The sequence below is a fragment of the Arvicanthis niloticus genome, chromosome 27, assembly GCF_011762505.2.
Source record: "Arvicanthis niloticus isolate mArvNil1 chromosome 27, mArvNil1.pat.X, whole genome shotgun sequence".
Classification (NCBI taxonomy): domain Eukaryota; kingdom Metazoa; phylum Chordata; class Mammalia; order Rodentia; family Muridae; genus Arvicanthis; species Arvicanthis niloticus.
Window position 1 is genome coordinate 16,376,731 of NC_133435.1, and position 25,365 is coordinate 16,402,095.

Below are 25,365 nucleotides of genomic sequence, written 5' to 3' on the forward strand. Positions count from 1 at the left end.
GACCAGGACTCCTGAGAGCAGGGACTGAGGAAGTTTAGAGATTAGATAACAGGCACCACAGTCATATGTTAATGGAAGAGCCACAAGTTACTCTTTGAACAGAGGAAAAGGGGATGGTTCCTTTTAACAAGTAGGAGCTATCTTCAAACCCAGGAGAGGATTCCATCTTTTATCAAAATGCCTGACCTTGGGAAAAAGATGACTTTCTTGGGAGTAGAGGTAAGGCTCGAGAAAAACATCAAAATAAAAGAAAGGAAAAAGAAGTGTATCAGGAAGAAGTTACCTGAAAAAATGAAAAAGAAAACATTACTTGATAGATAATTTACATTCTTCAAAGGTAGAATGCAACTTCAAACAGCTATTTATCTATATAATTACTTTTAAGAAAGGAAAACTTCATAAGGTACTTTTTAAAAAATTAACTTATTTTATGTGCACTGGTGTTTTGTTTTTGGTTTTTTTTTTTGGGGGGGGGGGGGTTTCGAGACAGGGCTTCTCTGTATAGCCCTGGCTGTCCTGGTGCACTGGTGTTTTGCCTGCATGAATGTCTGTGTAAAAGTGTCAGATCCCCCTAGAACTGGAGTTACAGTTGAGAGCTCATATACTGGAACTGAACCTAGGCCTCTAGAAGACCAGCCAGTGTTCTTCCTGCTGAGCCATGTCTCTCTCTCTAGTCTCATAGGTGCTTTTCAACAACTGAAAGATTAGATAAAAGCCTCTAGAATCTAGAAGACCTAAGACTTCACAGCAGCTTGGCTGGAGGAGGGCACTGTGGGAAGCTCTGTTCGCCTGTCATTTCTTACGTCAGCACTCAGCTCCCAGCTTTCACCTTCATCACCCTCAGCAGGCAGCAGGATCACAAGCTAAAGGAAGGTGGAGCACACACAACCATCTTCTATGAAACCAGACAGGGACACTAGAAAAATAAGATAAAAACTAAAAACAATGCAGGTATGGAAAGCAGTGGTGATGCCCACCTTTAATCCTAACACGCTGGAGGCAGAAACAGGTCAGGGCCAGCCTGGTCTACAGAGTGAGTTCTAGGACAGCCAGGGCTACACAGGGAAACCCCATCTCAGAAAAAAACCAAAAACAAAACAAAACTCCAAAAACAAAAAAAAACCACAGTACTTTTTTTCTTAAAAATAAATAAAAATCAATCCCAAAAATGTGTCTAGATTACAACAATCAGTGATATAAAATGAGGTTTACATTTAAAATTTAGCCTGTAACATGTATTCTAGATCTGCTCAGAGCCGCTATATATCATGTAAGAACACTGTTTGCCATGTTCTCAAGCAATATAGCCCTGAAAAGGGCTGTGTGTAACCTGAACTGAAAAAAATAAAGTTACAATAATTAGCAGTTTTAAAATAAAAGTCAAATTATCACCTTATATATAAAAAATTCACAAAACCATACTCTGGGAATCTTGAGTATGGACCTGACCAGTGTCCATCATCTTAGCCAGTATTTACTAAAGCTTGCTTCAAATTTGGCAAGGAAAAAAAAAAAAGACACACAACAGTGACAGTGTAAGAATTTTTTTTCAAAGAGTCCAGTCTCAGTTAACTGGCTAATGCCCTCACATACCACACACCAATGGTCTGAATTCTATGCTGGTATACTTCTGGAGGATGTATATAATCCAGTCACCTTGTTTCACTCAAGCATTACACGTCTGTTCAGAACTTATAAAAGTTAGCTGGGCAGTGGTGGCATGCTCCTTTAATCCCAACATTCAGGAGGCAGAGGCAGGTGGATCTCTGTAAGTTCAAGGCCAGGTCTACGGAGTGAGTACCAGTTTTGAGACCCCTGCCCCCTGACCCCCAAAAAAAGAAACAAAAAAAATTTTTTCGAATTGTAACGGTCTCTATAAATCACCACCCTCTTGTCACTTATAAGTAGGATAGAATAACATGAACACTGTTAGTATTTCCCTCATAGAACACACAAGGATTATTTTAGTTTCACACAGAGAAACCTTCCCCAAGTCCTAAGTAAGAGACAGATGCTAACACAAATTCATACAACTCCTGACATTTCTCCTACTTCACTTTGGTAGCTGTGGTACCAGGGACCTCAAATGTGATGGCCAGGCCTCCACCATGACACAACACAGTCTGTTTAATGTTTTCATTTTCACACAGTATCTCCTAACTGCAGGACTATTCTTAAACTTGTGGTCCTCTTCTCTCAACCTCCACAGTAGCAGAAATGACTTACATTATACATGAAACAACAACCCATTATTCTATTCCTTGAAGGCAGACAACTGTGATAAAGCTTAAATGGTATAGTACAAACTCAAAAAGTGACCACAAATGGAAAACAGACATAGACAAATGAAACTAAAGCCAACCAGCAGTGGGATTAAAATGAACCATAATCAACTGAAAAGAGACAAGAGAAAAGAAGAAAATTGGACACCAAAGAGGTGGAACAAATAGAAAGCAAGCAGCTGACAATGGTTTACAAAGATACTAGGATAATGGGTAACTTTTCTGTGGTTCAGTGGTTGCCTATCATGTCCAAGGCCCTGGTTCCAACCCCAGCACTACCTAAAAGAAACAGCAGAGAACCCAGAAATACTTATAAATACCAACATATGATCCCCAACAAGAGTGACAAGATAATCTTTCCAACAACAGTAATCAAAACAACCAAAGAGCACTAGGGGCAAGAGATACCAGAGATACCAGTGAAAAACTGAGAATGAATAGAGAGCATTACAAATGCATATACAATTTTAATCTACACACACACACACACACACACACACACACACAGAATGCAAAGATAAACTCATGATAAATACCTCATGGTTACTATAAAATGGGCAAAAGACATAAAAGACGTTTCTAAAACAACAAACACAAATAGCCAGCAAATACCTGAAAAATGCTCAGTATCTCAAAATCACCAGAAAATCATAAATTAAAACTACAGTAAGCTCCCATTACACATTCAAAGGCTAAAAAGTAAAAAGAGCACCCCCCCCAAGAAGCATCATAATCAAATGCTACACACTCTGAAGCTCCTAATAGTTATACAGACATCTAACCTACCACCCAGTAACTCTACACTAAGTTCTGAAAACATGTACAAAAAGGTTTGTATATAGATGCTCACAGCTTTATTGGTGGTTAATTTTAGATACAGCATGGATACAAGGAGATGCCAATCAACAGTAACACAGGAGCTCTACAGAGGGGAGCAAAGTAGACACACAGTATCTGTACTACTCCATCGAAAGTAAAGGAACCTCTGGAATAGATAAGCACTTGAAATGGCAGTTGGGGTTAGGGCGTTACTTAGGTTAACTCAGACGGGCAAATCCCCCTGTGATATTTCGCCTTTATTCAAACTGCATATTGCAGGCAGACTGAGCTAAATACCAAGGAGAATTTCGAAGAAACACTCCTTTGTTTTATTTTGTGGCATAAAAGGCACTCTGTGATCTACTATCACTTACTGCTCAGTGTAGTGAAGCAAGAGACAAAGCTTAAAAAAAAGATACATTTCACTGCAAGTAAAATTTAAAGGCAAGTAAATGTAAATAAATATACAACTGTGGTTATGAAATAAATTTGTATTCTTTTTGTTTACAGAGTTGTTTTGGTTTTTGTTTCCAAAGTTCTGCTCTGCAGCCCAGGCTAGCCACATATTTGCATTCCTCGGGCTTGTTTTCCAGTGCTGGCATTATAGGTGTGCACACCACCCCCAGCTAGAAACTGTAGAATGAGGGCTAAAAATGTGCACATACCTGCAATTTGTTTTCTTTCTGTTCACTGTGGTGCTGGAGATTAAACTCAGGGTCTGAGTTTAAGTTCTAAATTGAGCTAAAGCCCAAATCCTGCCAACTTAAAATAAATGTTACCAGGACATGATGATACATGCCTGTAATTCCCAACACTCAAAAGAGGTGGAAGCAAAAGGATTCCAAGCTTCAAGGACTACACAGGAAGATCATGTCTCGACACAAATAAATAAGAAGTTTCAAAAGGAGGCTGGAGAGATGGCTCAGTGGTTATGAGCATTTGCTACTTTGCAGAGAGGATCTGGGTTCAACTCCCAGCCACCCACACTGGCTGCTCGTAAGCCAGTCATACACATACATACACATACACACACACACATACATACACATACACACACACACACACACACACGGGTGGGGGAGAATACACATAAAATGAATAAATCATAGCACTTACAATTGTTAATAAAATATTAGAAGGAAAATATGTGAACGAATACCAGACAGAGCACCACATGAATTTTCAAACAAAAAACAACTCAAGTTTAGCAGCTTGGCTGATTTTTAAAGTCCACTGTAAAAAAGCTAGCACACTCAGAGAAGTACACAAAAAGTTCCTCCCAGTTATCACTCAAGGTGTCATCAACCTTCCTCTCTTGCTGGAGAAAGGGCATGCCCAGGAGAAATAAAAAACAAGCCTTGGCTCTGGGTGTGGTGGTGCATGCCTTTAGTCTCTTGGCACCAGCACTGGGAAGCAGAGGCATGTAGGTCTCTGTGTGATTGAAACCAGCCCAGTCTGGCTGCAGCATAGCAAGTTCCAGGCCAGTCAGGGTTACATAGTGAGACCACTTCCTGCCTCAAAAAAAAAAAAAAAAAAAAAAAAAAAAAAAAAAAAAAAAAAAAAAGGAGCTGGAGAGATGGCTCATCGGTTCTCCCAGAGGTACTGAGTTCAATTCCCAGCAACCACAGGGTAGCTCCCAACTATCTATAATGGGATCTGATGCCCTCTTCTGATGTGTCTGAAGACAGTTACAGTGTGTTCACATACATAAAATCAATACATTAAAAACAAAAAACAAGCCTGATTCCTTGGAAAGAAAAATAAAAACAAGGAATTCTCCAAAAGTGAGGCTTCTGACTTGGTGACTTGGTCCCACCACTATGACACATCTTAGCAAGTTTTTTTTTTTTTCTTAGCAAGTTCTTAATCACCCTCTATCTAAAGTTCTTCAGGTAACTTTAAATCAAACATGAAAACAAAAACATTTACCTCAAAAGTCTGCTGTAAATTCTAAAATATTGTGTGTACATAAAAGCTAAAATGCTGCTTATTTTTAAAGTTAAAATCCAAATTGATTGAGAAATCATCTAAGCAAAAAGTCAGCAACCTTTTTCCTCCAGTTTTTCTTCTCCTGTTTAGGGGGTGAGAGAAGAACAACTAGGAGTTTCATTCCCTAGGTATGCGTTACCTAAGGCTAGTCTACCTCATTCAAGTGGTAAATCTCAAATCTCTCCTGAAGAAAAGGCCAAAACCAGCCAGGCCTAATGGCACATGCTTTTAGTCCCAGGACTCAGGAGGCAGAGGCAAGTGGATCTCTGAGTTCTAGGGTAGCCTGGTCTACAGAGCAAGTTGCAAGACAGCCAGAAACTTGCTCAAAAACAAACCAAAGAACCCTAACCTTTGAGCAACCTACTTCCCACCCCAAAATTAGAATAAATAAAAATAAAGTCAGAAAACTGATTACAAGGCATGTTGACAGTCTTAAGAATATAAAAATCCACTCAGGGAATGATGACCCCCTTAAAGCCCAGCACCTGAAAGACAAAGGCAGGCAGATCAAGATCTCTCAGTTCAAGGATAGTCTGCTCAAAAGATAAACTACTACCCAGTCCCCCCAATGAATATAGTATCTAATTGGGGGAGAAAAACTGTTCCTTCATCTCTGTTTAGATAAAATGTGTTTATGTTTTACATATATGGCTTAGGTCAGTCAAATTATGTAATTTAGATAATATTAAAAAATATGTTCTAAATAAAACCTCTAATAAAATCAATTCACTATTTAAATATGTAGAAAGTGTATTTGTTTACATATATAAACATTAGTTTGCCACTAAGATTTGCAAAGAAAGCCCAGAATCATGTCAGTAATGTAACTTAATCACTCTTATTCAAAGTTCATTTTGTTTAAACAAGGTGAATGACACACGTATCTTCATTTTAAATACTCTTCAATCTTTAATATATTGACAATTTTTTAAAATTTCACAACAAAAAGAAAGATGGCGACAAAAAAATCCCGTCATCTGATTGACAGAAACTCTCAAAATGAAGAGAGACAATATGGCTAAGAAATCAAAGGGTCTTGCTGCCTCAGTCCCAAGACTTCCACTTTCCTCCATGCCTACTCCACCACACCCTGGTTCCCCCTCTGTTCTCAGTATTTAGGTCCCTGACTTCCTCTATGTCTTCTCAGCAGCCTCCTTAGCAACAGACGTACACCATCCACTTCAAATTCTAAAAAACTATCACAAGAAGCACAGCCTGCTTCTGGAAAAGCAAACACAAAGTTAACTTCATCCACTATTTTTTCTCTCTAGCTCATTGCCACAATCATCTACAAACTTTACTCATTTTTCACACCAAAGCATTCAATCAGTTTTTGCTGAGTTCTATTTAAAGTAACAGAAGAACTGCGATGAGAATGCTATAGGCAAGTGGCTACACTCGCCTAGCATGTTGGAAAGAGGTCCCAGGTTCCAGGCCCTTCCCTTCACACTACTACTATACTTTAAAAAAAAAAAAAAAAAGATGAAGCAGGATAGATTCAGCCCACAGGATGGTCCAGCAGGCAAAGGTGCTCTCTGTCCACTCTGATGACCCAAGTTCAATCCTCAGGACCTATACGGTAGAAGAACTGATGCTGTTGTTTTGTCTCTACACATGTGCCATTTTGCATGTTCATACACTGGCATGCATGCATACACACACATACACACACACTAAATGGAACAAAAAAATGTAAAGATAATGCTTCCAACTGGTTAATACTCTGGAGCAGTAGTTCTCAGCTTTTTTTGGCGTTTTAAGCTCTTCATACCCTGAGGATCCCAATTTTAATATACTGCTTTTATCTACTAGTAACATACTCAAAAGTAAAATTGAGAAATACCCAAAGAATATTTGTGAGAGCAGTAATGGTATTATACACTAACATTTATAAATTGTTTCCAAATACTGTGAAAGAAATGCTATATATTTTCATGAGTCTCTTAGTGTCTGGCTTCAGAGCAGAAAGCCAGCTTCTCTATCTGCCTTAGTTTTGAACCTGTGATAGGTTGGTTGTACTGATTAAATTATAAGAAAATCCAGTTTCATGTCATTATTTACTACAAAAAGGAAGTAGTGCTTGTAATTCCTTTCGCAGGTAAGTGTATTGATAAGGGTAGTTTAAACAAGGACAACTGCAGTGTGGAATCTGAAGCTGTAATAGTCAAACTTTTCAATATCATCACACCACCACCCCAACTCCAGAAAAAACAAGGAAGATTCAATATGTGATGGCTATTCTTGGTTATCAACTTGTCCACATCTGGAATTAACGAAAACTCAAGTGACTGGGTACATCTGTGAAGGATTTTTCTTAATTAAATCATTTGAAGTGGAAAGGCCTACTTTTAACAGTTGAGGTAGGAAGATCCACCTTTAATCTGGGGCACACCTTTTGGTAGAAGCCAATATAAGGTCATAGAAAAGAAAGATTTTGTTCTTTGCCTGCTTGTCCCCATTCTTGCTGGCAAGTTTATTCCTTCACTGGCATTAGAGCCTACTTCTGGATTCCAGTGTATACTGAAGATATCCAAGTATACTGATGTCTTCACACATCAGTAAGTGCTGAGATAGCCAGCCTCATGGATTGGAGAACTACTAGATTCTTCAACTGTCCACTGGTAGACAGCCACTGTTGGACTACCTGGACCACAGCCTGTAAGCCACTCTACTTAGTCTCCTTTCTATATATAAATAGATTCGTTCTCTAAATTCTGTTCCTCTTGAGAACCCTAACTAATACAGCACCAGAGGACCAACACTCGAGGGTATCCTCCTGCCTCCACATACACATGAACATGCAGACATGAGAAGCAGTAGATGAGAACTCTACTTCTGAACCACCATGCCATCCCCCTATTCAGTGCTGGAGACTGAACTCAGGCCCTTGAAATTTTGAGGTAAGCACTCTACCCCAGAGCTAAATCTCCATCCCTTTTTCTCATTCTTCAGTCTCTACCTCTAAAATCTATGGACATGTTCCTATGTAAGTACACATAATATTATCATCTCTATCTCATCTGAGATTAACTCTAAAAAGTTGGCTGTCTATCTTTCTATCTATATAAACCCAATTCCACTCTTCTCTACTACATAATCGTATTTTCTTCAAGGCACTCACCACTAATTATCCTATTTATGAGGTTGCGACTCAACAGACTGTCTACTCAATGAAGGCAGTGCCTTCAGCCCTGTAGGCCAGTCAGTGTCAGTGCCAAAGACCAACTATTTCTAAACATCTGGGATACAAGTGACCAATATACAGAGTCCAAGGGGGGAAGATGACAAAAGAAAACACATACATATGACACCCAACCCTGACTAGCAAGAAAAAAACTATTCTTGCTAATTTTCCCCCAATATCATTTAGGCAACTCACAAGTGTCCTCAGTATTTTAAATACTACTGAGAATCTTAGGTAACAGGCAAGCAGGATACAGTGAAATAATTTGTCCATAGCTACACCCTAAGAGACTGGCAAAAGTAATATATATTTTGGGGGTGGGTATTTAAAATAGGGTCTCTCTACATACCTTGGGTTGTCATAGAACTATGTAGACCAAGCTAGCCTCTGCTTCCCAAATGTTAAGATTAAAGGCAACTTAAGCCATCACACCCAGCACTTCTGCTACAAAAGTAATATTTAAAGCTAAATTGTTTCTCTTCAAAGTAGAAAAGCTTCCTTATAACCTATGTGACAATGTAACACAATATTACAGGTACCAGTTTGTACATAAATGTTTTTACTAAAAGAAAAAAAAAAAACACTTAGTAACAAACTATCAAAATGTAAATTCAGACCTGGAAAAATGGTTTGCAGTCAAGAGTGCTTAGTATTCTGGATTCTGGCAGAGGACACAACTTCAGGTCTCAGCACCTACCTATACGGGGCAGTGCAAAAGTTCCCTAATTCCAGCTCCAGAGCATTAGATCTTCCTCTGGCCTCAGAGGCACCTGCACTCACATGCACAGACCCACATACTTATATACACACAAGAAGGATTTGGGGTTTGGGTTTTTAATGTAGACTCAAAAGCTAAGTAAAATCAGAATTATGGAAAGAACGTCTATATAAAGCCAGAATCACATGATAGCTATTGCAAAGACAAATGGTATGGGATATGAAACCTCTGTGCATCTCTTTCAAATTCTGCTCTTTTTGGTTAAAGAGGTCCCAAAAACAAGAAAACTAAAGATAAAATGCCAAATGGAATGAAGTTTGGATCAAGTCAGGTTCAAGAGCTGTCAGAACTCTTACAATAGTCTGTCAGCTGGCTCACGCACTGCTACTCAGGAGTTCTAAACTCACTCTGTACACAAATCAAGGAACAGGAAAGCTCAACAGTAAATGGAGTCACCCCACGCTATAGACATGAGCAAATTAAATGAAGGCGCTACAACTTCCTGCTATTTTTTTTTGACGTTAAAAACTCACACTTGTTTTTTTTTAAACATTATCTATAAAGCTCTATAATCTAAGAAGTGTGATGACAAACCTCTATTTCTCCAGAACAAAAACCGATATTTCCACCGCACCACTGCTGACTCCGATCAATTATCTAGGCAGGATAAAGAAAACATCTTTTTTTAATGACTAACCAGCCAACTCCACACAATATCAGACGCGCCTGTCTTCTCGGCGGACCGTGCGCGGCCGCCCGCACCCGGCGGCTCCCGGCTCCAGCCGGGGTTACCTTCTTCACTCCATTGTCACCCCCACTCCTCGGCCCTGAGCCCCCGTCCTGCTGGCGAGCGGCGGCCACAGGGCGCAATCCCCTCACCCACTCCCTCCCAAGAGGCTGTGGGTGTGTCCGCGGGCGGACTCTCGCCCGGACACAATGAGCCACTCCGCGCCGCCCGGGACCCACGGTCATTCCCCGGTCGCCGACCCTGGCCGCCCGCCGCGGCCCTTCCTCTTTCTCCCTACTGCTCGGCCCCTCCCCCGCCGCGCGCAAGCGCCGCCGCGCCGCTCCCCTCCCCCGCACTCCCCCCTTCCGCCGGCGCCCTCACCCGAGTCCGCAGGCCCCGTGCGGCCAGGTCCGGGACTCGCTGGCGCGGGCTGGCGAACAGCGCTCGGCCGGGTGAGGCTGAGGCGGGCCCGGTGGCTCTCCTCAGGAGGGCGTTTGTCAACGCCGCCGCGGCGAAACGGGAGGCTGCGCCCGGCTCCGCTCGACCCGGCTCGGAGCACCCGATCGCGGCCCACGCGCGCTCGCGACCCTGAACGGCCGGCGTGTCTACGCCGCGCAGCCCCAGCGCCCCGCCACCATCGCCGCCGCCGCAGCCTGGGCCGGCCCTCCCCGACTGCGCGAGCGCGACACCGGAGGCCTTTTACGACAGTTCGGAAAGCGAACGCGCCGGGCCCTCACGCCCTCTCACAGCAGTATGTCTGCGCATGCGCGGGCTACGTCCGGCGAGCCCGCCCCCGCGCCATCCCTCACCCCCCCACCCGCGTCTCAGTCCTTCCTCTTTGCACTGGCTTTCGCGAGCTGTTGGCCCAGTGGAACAAAGTTAAAAATAAGCTGGTTAGGTTCACTTTCTTCCGTGATTTCGGGCTCAACAGTATTTCAACATAATTCCGCCTACATCCTGGTTGCTTTTTCTCTAAATAAAAATTGTTTCAGCTTAATGACTGCACTTGCCGTGCCTTTAAACCAAAAACATGGGTTAGGGTCTTTCTCAGCAGATGATACCTAAAACAGAGACCTCATCTCACTGTTTAAGTGAATTCAAGTCAATTTTCACAGTCATTTCAAGCGTAGTACAATCGCAGAGGACTTCTTAATTACCTCACAAAACCAGAAGATTGCAATGTGCCCTAGAAGGATGTAAGGACAGAGCGTGGGTTCTGCAGTCAATCAGACAGACTTCAAGTCAGAAAACATTGAATAATAACTCAGCACCCAAGCTGAGTTATTAAAACCTTTAGAAATCTCAGTTTTCTCTTTTATAAACCAGGATAGCCTTATATGCTTCAAAATGATCTTGTGAGGTCAAATATGACGACTTATATAAAGTACCATATATTACTAATTAAGTATTTAACAAGCATTAATTCCCTCCTTGGTTTGGTTTTTGGTTTTTCTCTGTGTAGCCCTGACTGTCCTGGAACTCTGGAGACCAGGCTGACCTCAAACTCAGAGATCCCCTTGCCTCTGCCTCTCAAGTGCTGGCAGTATTTTTAAATTATAAGCGAAGAGAAAATGGGAGACATTAGGTTTGGATTTCCTCAGCTTCCCCCCACCCCACCCCAACTGCTGCCCCCTACAAGTAGAATTCCGCCGGGACTATCAACGCCCAGGACGTGTTACTGACTCACGAGGTCTCAAACCTCTATGTCTGTCCCTCTTTTTTTTCTCCACAACTCAAAGGGGTGAATATCTATTAAGCAGAAACACAGGATACAGCTAATACCTCCTGTTTGCACAAGCTAGCCCTCCACAACAAAATTCTCTATACCAAAACTTTGTTTACTTGTTTTCTTTTGAGGCACTTGGGATCAAACTGAGGGCCTCGTACATACTATACTACTGAACCACATCCCTAGCCTTGGCTTAAGGAAAAGCAATCTGAATAGTAATCTAAAAAAAAAAAAAAAAAAAAAAAAAAAAAGCATAGTCTGAATTCTGACTATCAGACTTGAGTACTAGAGATACCACAGAATTAAGTGACACCTGCCTTTAATCCCAGCACTTGGGAGACAGAGGCAGGCAGATCTCTGAGTCCAGCCTGTTCTACAGAGTGAGTTCCAGGATAGCTAGGGCTACACAGAGAAACCCTGTCTTGAGGGTGAGCTAGGAAGAGGACAAGAGTGCCTGTGAGAGACAAAGTAGGACGACAACTGAGTAAGGATGAAGAGAGTAGGAAGGAGGAGGAGAAAGATGGTGGCCAATGGAATGTAAAGATAAAGAAGACACGCGGGCTCTCCCGGGTTTACGGTGATGCGTAAGTGGTTGAATGTTCACGTTGTTCAAGAAAGACAGGTTTACAAAACTCAGCTTCTTGAGTTAGGGACTTGGGTTAGAGGCAAGACTTGTCTGTTCTGGTCAGGTAGAGTTTTGGAGTGTCTAATGTTTACCTAAAGGGTTGATCCCAGTTGGTTGTTGAGTGTGTCAGTCTAAAACTAAGGAGACTACTGGGCTAATGATAAAGATTCAGATTCGTTAACTTACATTTCTGACAGTTGAAGCAATAATTTTGGTGAGGTCAACCAGAGTAGAAATGAGCGGAAATAGAAAAGTGGAATGTTTGTTATTTAAAGAGCTGAAGTGAAAGGAAATTCCAGGAGGAGTTGAATGTGTTAGGGAGGGAAGGAAGGAGAGAGAAAAGGAGGGAGGGAGGGAGAAAGGAAGGAAGGGAAGGAGAAGAAAAAGGAAGGGAGGAGAGAGAGGGAGGAAGGAGAGAGAGACTCAGATATATAGGTAGTAAGAAAATCAAGAGGAATTTCAACAATGAAGAATGTGATCAAGGATTCATGAAATGCTGTTGGCTGAGCAATTAAAAGATGTGTAAACATGACCAGCTTCATAGATTATTTTGACATGGAGAACAGAGCTTCTTTATAAAGGTAGTTTTGACACTCAGGCATTGTTTGACATAACCGGAAGATGGTTTTGGTCGTCACAACTGGGGAAATGCTAATGTCTAGTAAGAGGTGCTAAGCACCAAGCAACGGGCAGGGCGCCACTCACAACAAAGAGTCATCTGGGCTGAGAAGTCAATATCTCAGCTGAAATGTCCCAATGTGGAAGCTTTGCACACTAGTTACACCAGAACTGATACTATTTTGTTAAATTGGTAGTAAATGAAAAAGAGACAAATCTAGCAAGATATCTAGTCCCAAAAAAGTGAGGATCTAAATCCTTTTGATATGTTGAAGGGAAAAGGGTCAGAAAAATAAAGAGGGAAACGAAAACGGACCAAATAATCCTTGGAGAACAATAGATGCTTAGATGCAGAAAATTAGTCATTGTACTGAAACAGGTGAAAAGAAATGATTGGACAAATAAAATTAGTTTTGTCTACTTAAGGGGTCCAAGCCTTAGACTTCTCTTTGAAACACAGGATAGTGCCATTTACCAAGGTAGAAAGGTTGGAAGTGGCTGGGTTGAAAATGCCTAGAGCACTGAAATTAAAAGTATCAGAAGAGCCACGCAGTAGTGGTGTCTGCTTTTAATTCCAGGCAGAGACAGGCAGATCTCTAAGTTTGAGGCCAGCCTGGTCTACAGAGTGAGTTCCAGGACAGCCAGGGCTACACAGAGAAACCCTGTCTCGAAAAACCAAAACAAAACAAAAACCATCAGAATAACCTGTGACACAGTTGCAGGGATGGTGATGACAAGCCAAGACAGGAAGCCCAGATCAGAAAATTCGAGACTGAAAGGTCAGGTGCTGCAGTCTGCATCTGCAGCAGTAAGGGGTAAGTTAGAGCAGGAGGAGGCTCGCACTTGAAGTAATGCAATAGCACTTTTCTGGTTTCCCCCCATACTCCCATACTCCCATGAGTTAAACTCTAAGAGTTAAACTCTTGTCAGGGCAGAGCAAAAACCAAGACAGTAAATAGCTTTAAGTCCTTTAATAAGCCTTCATCACCTTCAGGTCCTAAATCCTTCGTTTGATAAATAAAACTGCTCAGAATCCAGATTCTCCAGTATCTTTTCATGCTAGGTCTTATTATCCTGCCCCCACCCAATGGGTACATTTCAGTAGTCTTCTTAAGTTTCTTGTAACACTTTCAAAACAAAACAAGCCAATACAGCATCTGGTACCAACCCTGGGTTTGCTATCCGAAATTAACAACCTTCTGTCTGTGCAGTCATGTGTTGCCTGTTGGAGTGGAAGGAGAAGCCCTTCTCCTGACTCATTCATTTGATCATTAACCATTGGCCTCCACAGGGACTCTTTTCCAGGAGTTTTTGCCTCTTTTTCAACTGGCTCTTTTCCTTCAACAAATCTCTAGGCCCAGAGCATTGCCCCTTCCTGATTCCAAACACGGCAGATGAATGCCTTTGTTTCCTGTCACCCTAACTTTGCACCTGCTGTTTCTCTAGTCTGAAGGTGAGCCTTTCCCGCTCCTCCAACTCCCAGTGGTCGTCATCTGCTTTGCCTTCTTCGAAGCCCTCCTCCCTGAAGTACATCCTTAACTCCCTGAAAGCCCAGCAGGAATCACTGCTTCTTTTGCAGTCTCCTCCATCCATGTTCATACTCTACTTTACAGTTTTGATACCCTCCTGTACCTTCTGAGACACTAAGCTCAAAGACAATACCTTTTTTCCTGTGTTAGAAAAACAGCACTCAATATTTATCGAACTGTACTGAGAAGTGAGCTTTGGATCCTAGTGTCGACTTCACCACCAAGATACTAAAAATCTATAATTCTGGCCAAATCACTTGAAAACGCTGACAATTAATTGAAGTTACTTGTGGAAAGTAAGGATCACCCATATACACTCCAGGCCAAATCTGACTTCTTGAAACTACAGCAAAATAAAGTTTAAGGAGTTAGCCTGACAGGTGGATTTCTAAGTTCGAGGCCAGCCTGGTCTACAGAGTGAGTCTAGGACAGGCAGGACTACACAGAGAAACCCTGTCTCAAAAAAACCAAACCAAACCAAACCAAACCAAACCAAACCAAACAAACAAACAAACAAACAAACAAAAAAGGAGTTAGCCTGAGTTCCTGGGCCAGCAGTGTCTAACTCTGTTTTCATTTCACAAAAGAACTTTAGGAGCTTGGTCTAAACATAGAAACACTGGGGCAGGTGTGTTGGCTCAGTATGTGTGTAGGCAGGAGTTTGCCACTGAGCCTGATACTAGAGTTTCACCCCTGGAACCCATATGGAGGAGGACAGTGATTCCTGAAGGTTATTCTCTGATCTCCACATGTGCATGCCTCCCCAGAATAAATGTAAAAAATCATAATTAAAAAGTATTATTAAAGCCGGGCAGTGGTGGCACACGCCTTTAATCCCAGCACTTGGGAGGCAGAGGCAGGTGGATTTCTGAGTTCAGGGCCAGCCTGGTCTACAGAGTGAGTTCCAGGACAGCCAGGACTACACAGAGAAACCCTGCCTCGAAAAAACCAAAAAAAAAAAAAAAAAAAAAAAAAAAAAGACAGCAAGAAAAAAAAACACAGAAAAAAAGAAAAAAAAGAAAACGTATTATTAAAAAAACTAGGCTACACAGAGAAACCCTGTCTTGAAAAACAAAAAAACAAACAAAAAAACAAAACAAAACAAAAAAACCCCTAGAGTCCAGTGTTAAAGAGCACTTGCTGTTTTTCCGGAAGACCTAGATTCAATTCCCAGCATCAACATGGTAGCTCACAACCATCTATAATTCCATAGGATCTGATGCTCTTTTTTGGCCTCTGTGGAGAGCAGGCACACACATGGTACTTAGACATACATGAGAGCAAAGTATCCACACACATACAAATCATTATTAAATTTTAATAAAAGTAAATATGAGAATACTAAATCACAGAAAATAATAGTTCCTACAAATGAACAGAAAAAAAAAGTGGGGTGGCCTCTGTCCACTGCATACCTCACAACTGAATACACTTTACCACTGAGATGAACTAAAGATGTGCGCAGATGTGTAAGAAAGATGGTGAAGTCATCCTTAGTGATGCAAGGCGATGATCTGAAAGATCTTGGGAGATTGTCAAGACTATGTACAGAGCTACTTTCCCTGTGAAACCTTTGGACAAGAAGAGAACAATCTTAAAAATTTTTTCTGAGAAAACCCAATGACTCACGACATTTACTCCTTATGGGGGCAGTGGGTATTGACACTGAAAAGGACATAATAGACCCCATAACTTCAAGTTTGGCTAATGTGACCCAGCTCTTCTGTGTGTACACCCAAGTATGCGTGTGGATGGCTGCATGTGTGTACAGATGCTCATGGAGTAACAATCCATGCTGCTTTTATAAATCTGGTCTTTTCTTGATCCTGGGGTTCACCAATCAGGCTAGGCTGGCCCACTGGTGAGCCCCAGGATCTTCCTGTCTCTGTCTTCCCTAAACTGGGATTACAGGCAGTGCTACCACACCTGGCTTTTCCTATGGATGTTGGGAGACTGAACTCAGGGCCTCATACTTGCATGGCAAGCACTCTACTGACTGAGCGCTCTCCCTTTGTTTATGAGATCCCAGGTTACTTGATTACAGAGACCATGTAGCTCAGGTAGTACTACTACATGGTTTTGATTGTATATAAAAAGGGACAGAGACAAAGGTAGTCAGTAGACAGTTTCATTTCCTGCTAGCAAATGGTATTGAGGGCTACCTGATGTAATGATAACCTCAAAGGATAATTTTTGTTTTGTTTTGTTGAGACAATCTCTCTATTATGTAACTCTGGCTGTCCTAGAACTCATTATGTTGACCAGGCTGGCCTTGAACTCACAAAGACCCACTTGCTTCTGCCTACCAAGTGCTAGGGTTAAAGGCCTACACCACCACAGCCAGCTGGAAAGAAAAAATTTAAGGATATTTATGACTCTTTAAGTTTCTTTAATTACATTAAATATAACCTTTAAGATATTTTGAATCATTAGTAACTAATTCCGTATGGCTCAGTATCTGAAAACCTGTCACAAACTGTGGTCTAACAAAGTGATACAGAAAACCTGGAATTTTAGTCACACTTGGTGGCACACTCTTGACTTCAGAAGTCAACACATAGGGGCTGGAAGATCCTGACCAAAGCCGGTCTGGACTGCCTAGTGACACTAAACCCTGCCTCAAAACTGCCCACCCACATTGCCCGCCCATTCTGGAACTTTAAAGATAAGCATTCGAAAGTTCATGCATCCTCAGATATTTCTGGGCAGTAATCCAAGTTCTGGGCACACGTGAGGCCAGCTGGTTCCAGGAAAGCATTTTTAAGTAAAGCTGTAGAAAAATATAAGAAAAGGCCCTTGCCACGCCACTGGCGAGAAATGCCTAGAATTCGGACTGAGTGCCTGTCTCAGCTGACTAAAAGCCATTTTCAGAGGTGGTTTACTGTGCTAACCACGTGACTTTCCCTGCAGTCAGGCCAAGGCAGCACAGGTTCTACTCTGAACTTTGACTTTAGGTAGCTTTCTGTACTTTTCCAAGTTCTGCAGTGCTGTTTTGGAAATTCATAATTTCTGAAGTTTTCACCTCTGCTAGCAAGAAGAAAGAGAAAGTTTCTGATTATTGAAAAACAAGGCTCCATACATAGCAAACCCTCAGAGTCCTAACAGTTCACATTTACTAGTTGGGTTTATATGAACCCTGAGAAGATTATAATTTCACATATGATTTACATACTGGTTAAAGTTTGTGGAAAATTCAGAACAGGAAGTAAAGATGCCCCTATGCATTTTCCTATTATTCTTCATAGACTAGGTAAAGTTTTTCAAAAACATTAGAATTACTGCCTTAGTATTGATTAACTGTATAAAGGACATCTTGCCTGACTTGGAGGGACAGGACTATAGACTATACTTCCTATAAAGATTAGCACAAAGAAGAAAGGACAGTGAAATGTAGTGCCCATGTACTAAAGGGGAGTATTTTTTAAAAGGATTTGTGTGTGTGTGCTGGGGCTCATGAAGGCCAGAGACAACAGATGCCCCTGGAGCTGGCAAAACAGATGGTTGTGAATGGCACCATTTGAGTGCTAGAAACGGAATTCAGAATCTCTTCAAGAGAAGTACTCATTCATAACCACCAAGTCATCCCCCCAAACTACCTCAGCGAGGATATAAGAACTGCTTAACAGCTTGAATCTGAATGGCTCTGCCACTGAGTGCTGCTGGTAATATGTTTTGAGGTGCTGGGGGGAATCAAACACAGGATCTTACTGCAGCCTTGGGGATGTTCTATCAGGGAACAGTATGGCCAGCCCACAGAGCATAAGTCAACATTTTGCTAATGCCTCAGAAACTTGAAACAATTTAGAGATTTTAGCTGAGGTTTAGTCCATTGGTTAATGCTGCTAATGTCAAACTCTGAAACCTATTCGTTTCAGGTAAATACAGGTAAATACAACTCAGAGCCCTTCAGTCTCCAGCGTAGGATAGGTAGTGCTGAACTGGGAAATGGTGCCACCTACTGAATCAGTGTTACCGAAGCAACTCCACACCCAGGTCATTTTGAAGAATGTGCGATATTTGTTTTCTCAAAAATGTACATCTGAAGGCCTGTGAAATGACTGTAGATAAAGGCATTTAACACAAAAAGTGATGACCCAAGTTCAAGCCCCTGAACCCACATGGCAGGAGAGAACCAATTCCTAAAACTTGTCTGTGACCTCCTCCACATGCAGGGTGTACATTTAAAAGGATCTTTATACAGCAAATATGTTATTTAACTTAATCTTTCCTTCCAGTCAAAGATAAAAAGGCTCTCTACATGTGTTTATCATCCCCAACATCTCTATGATGACTAGCAAAGGAATTCAAAAGGGATAAACCTAACACAAGATATGGAAGCAGGACATTAGTAAGTCAGTCCCTCCATCAAATGTCTGGAAGAGGAATCAGGTAACCGGGAGTGCTGTAGTACTTTGGGAGAGGCACCAGCATAGACTTCTGCCAGAGCAGGCTGGTGGCTCATGTCTTCTGGATCTGAGAGGATAGGGGCTCAGGCCAAGAATAAACCAGCCAAAAGTACAAGACACCAAGGGCATAGAAAGAGAGTAATTACCAGTCTCTCTGTGGCAAGGACAGGCTTCTCCACTTGTCTCTTCACCACAGGTAAAGAATATGGTACCTAGGCCTTTAAATACTGGCTTAGAACAGGAGCTGGGAGTTGAGTAGAGAAACCAATTAAACTAGTTATGAAGGGGCAGAGCAGCTGGTGGGACAAGCTGTGACTAACGAATACTTCACATTCTAATGCTCAGCGGCCCAACCTGCCCACACCTGCCTGCCTAGCAGGAAATGGCACCCATTTGTGCACACTTCAGGTTTGGTTTTTAAACTACGACATTTGTAAATATTTATTGACAGCGAAGAAAGGCCAGTTTATGAGAAGCTGGACATGAATGAGACATGAGTAAATATTTTTGAATGACTAAGACAGTGGAGGTAATTCAACAAATAGAAGGGAAAATGTTTTAAGTTCCTAAATAGACTTAGAGATTTAAAATGCAATAGTCTTCAAAATTTTTTTGAAGCTTTAAAAAAAAATCATGGGTATTAATATTTTGCCCGAATGCATGTCTGTGGACCACATGTGCACAGTACCCACAGAGGCCAGAAAAGGGCACTGGATCCTCTGGAACTGGAGTGATAGCCAATTGTGAGCCACCATGCTGGTGCTGGGACTTGAACCTGGGTCTTGTAGAAGAGCAGTCGGGGACTCTTAACAGATGAATCATGTCTATGGTCCAACACTGCAGTCTTATGACAGGGACCAAAGGTCATGAAGAAATTACAGAAGGATGCTTGGAAATTGAAATTATGATTTCAGAGATTAAAATTCAGTAGAAGGACTGAAAGATAAAAGCAAGAAAATCTTTCAAGATGTAAAAAAGAATACCAATGTGAAAGAAAAGGTAAGAGTGCAGCCTATAGCACTATATATAGATATTATATATATGTGACATATACATATATGTATATGTATATATACATGTATATATATATGTATACATATATATGTATATATATATGTATATATCACATATATATATAATATATTTAAGCATATGATATATATCAGCTATAATAGGAGTTTCTTATAAGAGTTTTTTTCTTTTCTTTTGTTGTTTTTGTTTGCTTGTTTTGAGACAGGGTTTTTGTATATAGCCTTGGCTGTCCTGGAACTCATTCTGGAGACCAGGCTAGCCTCAAACTCAGAGATCCCCAACTCTGCCTCCCGAGGGCTGGGATCAAAGGCATTCATCACCACCATCAGGCTTAATAGAGGTTTCTTAAAGGAAGAAGGGGGAAGAAGAAATATTGAGAAAAATATTAAATTCCCAGAACTTCAGAAGAGTTCAAAATTCTAAAATGACTTACTCAGTTACCCACGGAGAGGCCTTCTGCCCACTGGAAATGATGCTACTGTAAGCATTTGTATACAGGTGGCTGTTTGAATCCTTGCTCTTGGTCTTTAGGGTATATACCTAGGGGATTTTCTGGGTCAAATGGACACTCTGTGATTAACTTTGTGAGGAAGTGTCAGACTGTCTCTCTTGGCAGCTACACAATTGTACATCCCAACAAACAATATTAAGAGTGCCACAGTGTCTCCTCACCAACACTTGCTCTGGTCCTCTTTGGGTTTGTTTGTTTGTTTTTAGAGACAGCCTCTCACTGTGTTTTCCAGGCTGGCCTTGAGCATGTGGGCTCACGTGTTCCTCCCAGGTCAGCCTCCCAGCTCGCTGGGGTCCTAGCTTGTCTTTTTGGTAACAGTTATCCAAGCAAGGAGCCATGAGGTGATACATATTGTGGTCACACTGGGTTGTTGTGAGGTGATACATATTGTGGTCACACTGGGTTGTTGTGAGGTGATACATATTGTAGTCACACTGGGTTGTTGTGTAGGGGAGGGTTCTTTTCTTAGTGAGTACCTTAGAAAGTATCATAGTCCTTTTTTAAAAAATTCAAAATGTGCTGGGCGGTGGTGGCACACCCTTTAATCCTAGCACAAAGGCAGAAACAGGGTAGGGGCATGGGCAGGGACAGGAGGATCTCTGTGAGTTTGAGGCCAGCTTGGTCAACAGAACTGGTTCCAAGACAGCCAGGGCTATATACAAAAAACAAAACAAACAAACAAAAAAAAAACAAAAAAAAACACTGTCTCGAAAAACAAACAAACAAACAAGCAAGCAAGCAAAAGTCAAACCTTGCCCCAATAGTGGTATACATTTTTAATTCCATCACTCAGGAGGCAGAGGCAGGTGGATTTCTGTGAGTTCTAGGCCAATTAGGACTATATAGTGAGACCCTGTCTAAAATAATAAACAAATAAATTAATGAACAAATAAAATTGTTTACTGTGTGTGCGCACAATGGGAGGGTAGTGCATGTATCACACTGGGCACATGGACCAAAGGACTTTTTGTGGGTGTCAGTTCACTCCTCCTACTTTCATGGAAGTTCCAGGGATCATGCTCAGGTCACCAGCTTCCGTGGCAAGAACATTTTACTCAGCGAGCCACTTCACTCACTGACTCACCTGACTTTTTTTTTTTAATTATTTTTATTTTTTATTCAAGATTATTTTTTGTTTTCTGCAAGGGGAATACCCTACAGGACATTTTTTTTTTTTTTTTTCCGAGACAAGGTTTCTCTGTGTAGCCCTGGCTGTCCTGGAACTCACTCTGTAGACCAGGCTGGCCTCGAACTCAGAAATCCGCGTGCCTCTGCCTCCCAAGTGCTGGGATTAAAGGCGTGCGCCACCACTGCCCGGCAGGACATCCTTTAATTAGTTGTCTATTGGCAACATAGACGTTTTATTTTACTTGAAGCCTGTTGTCTTCTGTTTTTAAGGCCAGTGGCGAGTGAGTTTGATAGTGGTGCATTAAACCTCTCTCTTGCTCTCTCTGTCTCTTTGTTTCTCTCTCTCTCTCTCTCTCTCTCTCTCTCTCTCTCTCTCTCTCTCTGTGTGTGTGCGTGTGTGTGTGTGTGTGTGTGTGTGTGTTCTGGCTATACTGAGTCTTCTTCTTTGACTCTGTAGAGTGATCAGTGGGCTTCTAGACACAATCCCTCTAAGACCCATCCTAATTTTATTCTTCCCATGGAAGCTCAATGAAACTTGCTGTGACTTATGGCTGTTATATTTTCATTCTTTATGGCTCTGTCAGGTGTGTGTCTCTCTCTCTCTGTGTCTCTCTCTGTGTCTCTGGCTGTCTCTCTCTCTCTCTCTCTCTGTGTGTGTCTGTGTCTATGTATATACATATAACACACCCCTCTGTCTACATTTATTATTTTCATTTTAAAATTAATCCTTACTTCATTCTGGAATTTCATTCCATTCTTTGTAGTAGAGATCTAATTTACTAATTCCATTTTTTAAAAGGATGGTATTATAATTTTTGGTTTGGTTTGGTTTCATTTTCAAAACAGGGTTTCTGTATGTCCAGCTGTCCTAGAATTTGCTGGAGACCAGGCTGGCCTTGAACTCACAGATCCACCTGCCTCTGCCTCCCAAGTCTGAAATTAAAGGCTTGCATCACCATGCCAGATCTTGTATTATATTTTATTTATTTATTTATTTATTTATTTAGGTTTTTTGAGACAGAGTTTCTCTGTATAACCCTGGCTGTCCTGGAACTCACTCTATAGACCAGGCTGGCCTCGAACTCAGAAATCCGCCTGCCTCTGCCTCCCAAGTGCTGGGAATAATTCTTGATTTCTAGAATTTTTGTGTTGCAAATATGCTGTGTCACTGTTTCAAAAAGTACAGTTTGGGGCTGGAGAAATGGCTCAGTGGTTAAGAACACTGACTGCTCTTCCAGAGTTCCTGAGTTCAATTCCCAGCAACCACATGGTGGTTCACAACCATCTGTAATGGGATCTGATGCCCTCTTCTGGTGTGTCTGAAGACAGCTACAGTGTACTCATATACATAAAATAAATAAATAAATCTTAAAAAAAAAAAAAAGAAAAGAAAAAAGAAAAAAAGAAAAAGTACAGTTCGTAGCTTCCTGATAAATTTTCCAATTTTTTGTTCTCTAAACACAACAGCCAACATTGTTTTCAAGTTCTGCATGTGGTAAGCCCAGTTTCTGGCGTTCCTGTGAGTCCCCTTTCACTCCTTTTTCCTCGTCTTCTGCCTCATGGGTTCTCATCTATGTGTGTCTCTTTGCCTGAGTTCAGGACACTGAGCTCGAAGTGATTTTCACAGATACCACCCAATGCTTAACTTTCTTCTCAAAGGTTTCTGGTTGTGTCAGCCAAGCGCTCAAGTCAGTACACAGTACAGGACAAAGGTGTGTCCATCACCACCTGGCCTGGAGGACTGTGGTCCACACCCACCCTCTCAGAATACAGCTGGTCATGTCTCTATCTATGTTTTGTGTGGACCACCCTTCTTGGAGGCTTGTATTTCAGCTTTCACTCCTGCAGCCTAGGAAGGCTTCCATAAGAGTCTTAGTTTCTCATTTGCCTCCATAGGGTCTTCACAGAATATATATATATATATATATATATATATATATATATATATATATATATATAAAAACTGCTCCCAAATGGCCCACTCTGGGCCCTAGATCTAGATCATGTCTTATTTCTAATTCTTACAAAATTACAAGATGTTTCGGGATTTTTAAATCTTTCATTATCTGCAGTGGGATGGCAAGTACCAATTATCTAGCCCAGATGTTCTGCCTGTGCGGTCTTTCCCTAAGGAATTATGTATGCAACTTTGGATGTGTGCTGATGTCTCAGTTTTATATCTTAGTCCCCATCTTGCCTGCTCTGTATCTCCGCCCTATTATTTCATGGGAACTCCAAGCTCAAAGAGGCATACAATCAGATGCATATCTATGTGTCATTCAATTCTTACACCCAAAGTTTCAGCTTCTGCATTGTTTTATTTATGTATTTATGTATCTATGTATATGGATATTTGCCTGCATTTATGTCTGTGTACCATTTGCATACCCAGTGCCCACAGAGGTCAAAAGAGAGGACTGGAATCCCTGGAACTAGAATGACAACAGATTGTTGTAGCTGCCATGTGGGTCCTCTGCAACAGCAGCCAGTGTTGAGCCATGTCTCCAGGCTCTTTTATTGTTGCTATCATTATACTAGGCACAATCTTGCTGGGCATTCCCTGGCTGGCCTGAAACACTCTTTATAGACCAGGCTGGATTTGAACTCAGAGATCTGCGTGCCTCTGCCTCCCAAATGCTGAGATTAAGGTCACGTGTCCCACACCCCCACAAAACAACAAGATTTAAATGAAAAATATACAAATAAGTATTGTTAGTGATTTTAACTCTGCTATTGATCATTGACAGACTAACTTTTTAAACCAGTACAGTTGTGCTCACTTCAGCAGAACGTATACTAAAGTCGGAATGACACAGAGAAGATCGGTATGGCCTCTGTGAAGGATGACACACAAATTCATGAGGTGTCCCATATTTTCTTTTAAAAAATCTAAAGTTCTAAAAAAGTCTATAATATTAATCAACCTGACCTACATCCAGATTCTCATCAAGGCAGCAGTGTATATGTACCAAATTATATTATACTCCCACCCATAACACAAATGCTTATAAATCTAGAATAAATCGATTTATGTAAAAAAATATGGATTAAATTAGATAACAGAAAAATATTTTAAAACCCTCCTACAAATAACTGGAAGCTAATTAAAAAAAAAAAAAAAACCACTTTTAAATACCCAGGTCAAGAAAGATCAGAAAAGAAATATATTTTTAGCTGAACAGACATAAAACTGCAACTATTAAAAAATTGTGGCATGCCATTAAAGCAGTGTTCTCAGAGAAAATTATAGCATTAAATATTTATATTGAGAAAAAGGAGGTTTTAAAGTGAGTGACTTGTGCTTCCGTTAAACAGAAAGCAAGCAGAAGGGAAACTGCAGATGTTCCGTGGCTCTGCCCACAGGCTGTGCACCCCATTCAGCTGAACTGGGAATACCCGGTTAGACATGAACTTGTCCAGAGGACAGGGAGATGGCTCAGTCAGTAAAGCGCTTGCCATGTGAGCATGTGGATTTGCATTTTTATTTTTCTTGGAGGAATAATAAGACACAGAGGCCATCTTACAGTAAAGCTATCTAATAGCCAAGGCATTTCTTTTTGTTGTCCCCTGCTCTGGGGGCCGATTTCAGCCTCTCTCACGTGCCAGACAATCACTCTGCCATTGAGCTTCACTACAGCCCAAGACAGTTCTACACTAAGTTTTTTGTTTATTTCCTGGGGTCAACAGGAGTGGCATAGTGTGCTTGCAGAGGTCAGAGAACTTGCAGGAGTTGGTTCTCTCCTACCAATGGGGGTCTGTGGGATCAAACTCAGGCTGTCAGGCTTGGAAGCAGTCACCTTTACCTGCTGAGCCATCTCACAGACCTTTCACATTTTTATTTTGAGACAGAGTCTCACTATATAGTCACTGGCTGGTCTGAAATTCACTATGTAGACCAGACCATTTGGGTTTGTTTGTTTGTTTGTTTGTTTGTTTGAGACTGGGTCTTGTGTTTCCCAGGCTAGCCCTCATACCGGCTATGTACCCAAAGAAGACCTTGGACTACTGATTTTCTTGAGTGCTGGGGTAGAACCCAGGGCTTCATGCATACTAGGCAAGCACTTAATA

General features: G+C 41.5%; 1 protein-coding gene, 1 non-coding gene and 1 pseudogene across 14 annotated transcripts in view; 2 read left to right on the top strand and 1 right to left on the bottom strand.

Moving 5' to 3' along the window:
• The window catches only part of Rnf111 (ring finger protein 111), a 66,307-nt gene extending 55,847 nt beyond the window's left edge, over nucleotides 1-10,460 (bottom strand). For 4 of the 13 annotated variants that reach the window (XM_076926201.1, XM_076926199.1, XM_076926198.1 and 1 more), the window contains exons 1-2: nucleotides 10,101-10,460; nucleotides 9,587-9,649 (exon numbers count right to left, since the gene is read on the bottom strand). Coding sequence is in view for 6 of the 13 variants with exons in the window: in XM_076926190.1 (XP_076782305.1) it covers nucleotides 9,690-9,964 (275 nt within the window). In the remaining 7 variants the exon portion in view is untranslated. Of the gene's footprint in view, nucleotides 1-9,586; nucleotides 9,650-9,689; nucleotides 9,996-10,100 lie in introns of those variants that run through there. The other 9 variants (XM_076926190.1, XM_076926189.1, XM_076926193.1 and 6 more) reach the window with 7 other exon arrangements.
• Nucleotides 10,461-24,069: 13,609 nt separating this feature from the next.
• On the top strand, nucleotides 24,070-24,175 carry LOC143439878 (U6 spliceosomal RNA). Its single transcript, XR_013107885.1, has one exon. It is a non-coding gene; the product is annotated as a U6 spliceosomal RNA (small nuclear RNA).
• Nucleotides 24,141-25,365, top strand: part of LOC143439532 (large ribosomal subunit protein eL30 pseudogene) — a 6,151-nt pseudogene continuing 4,926 nt past the window's right edge.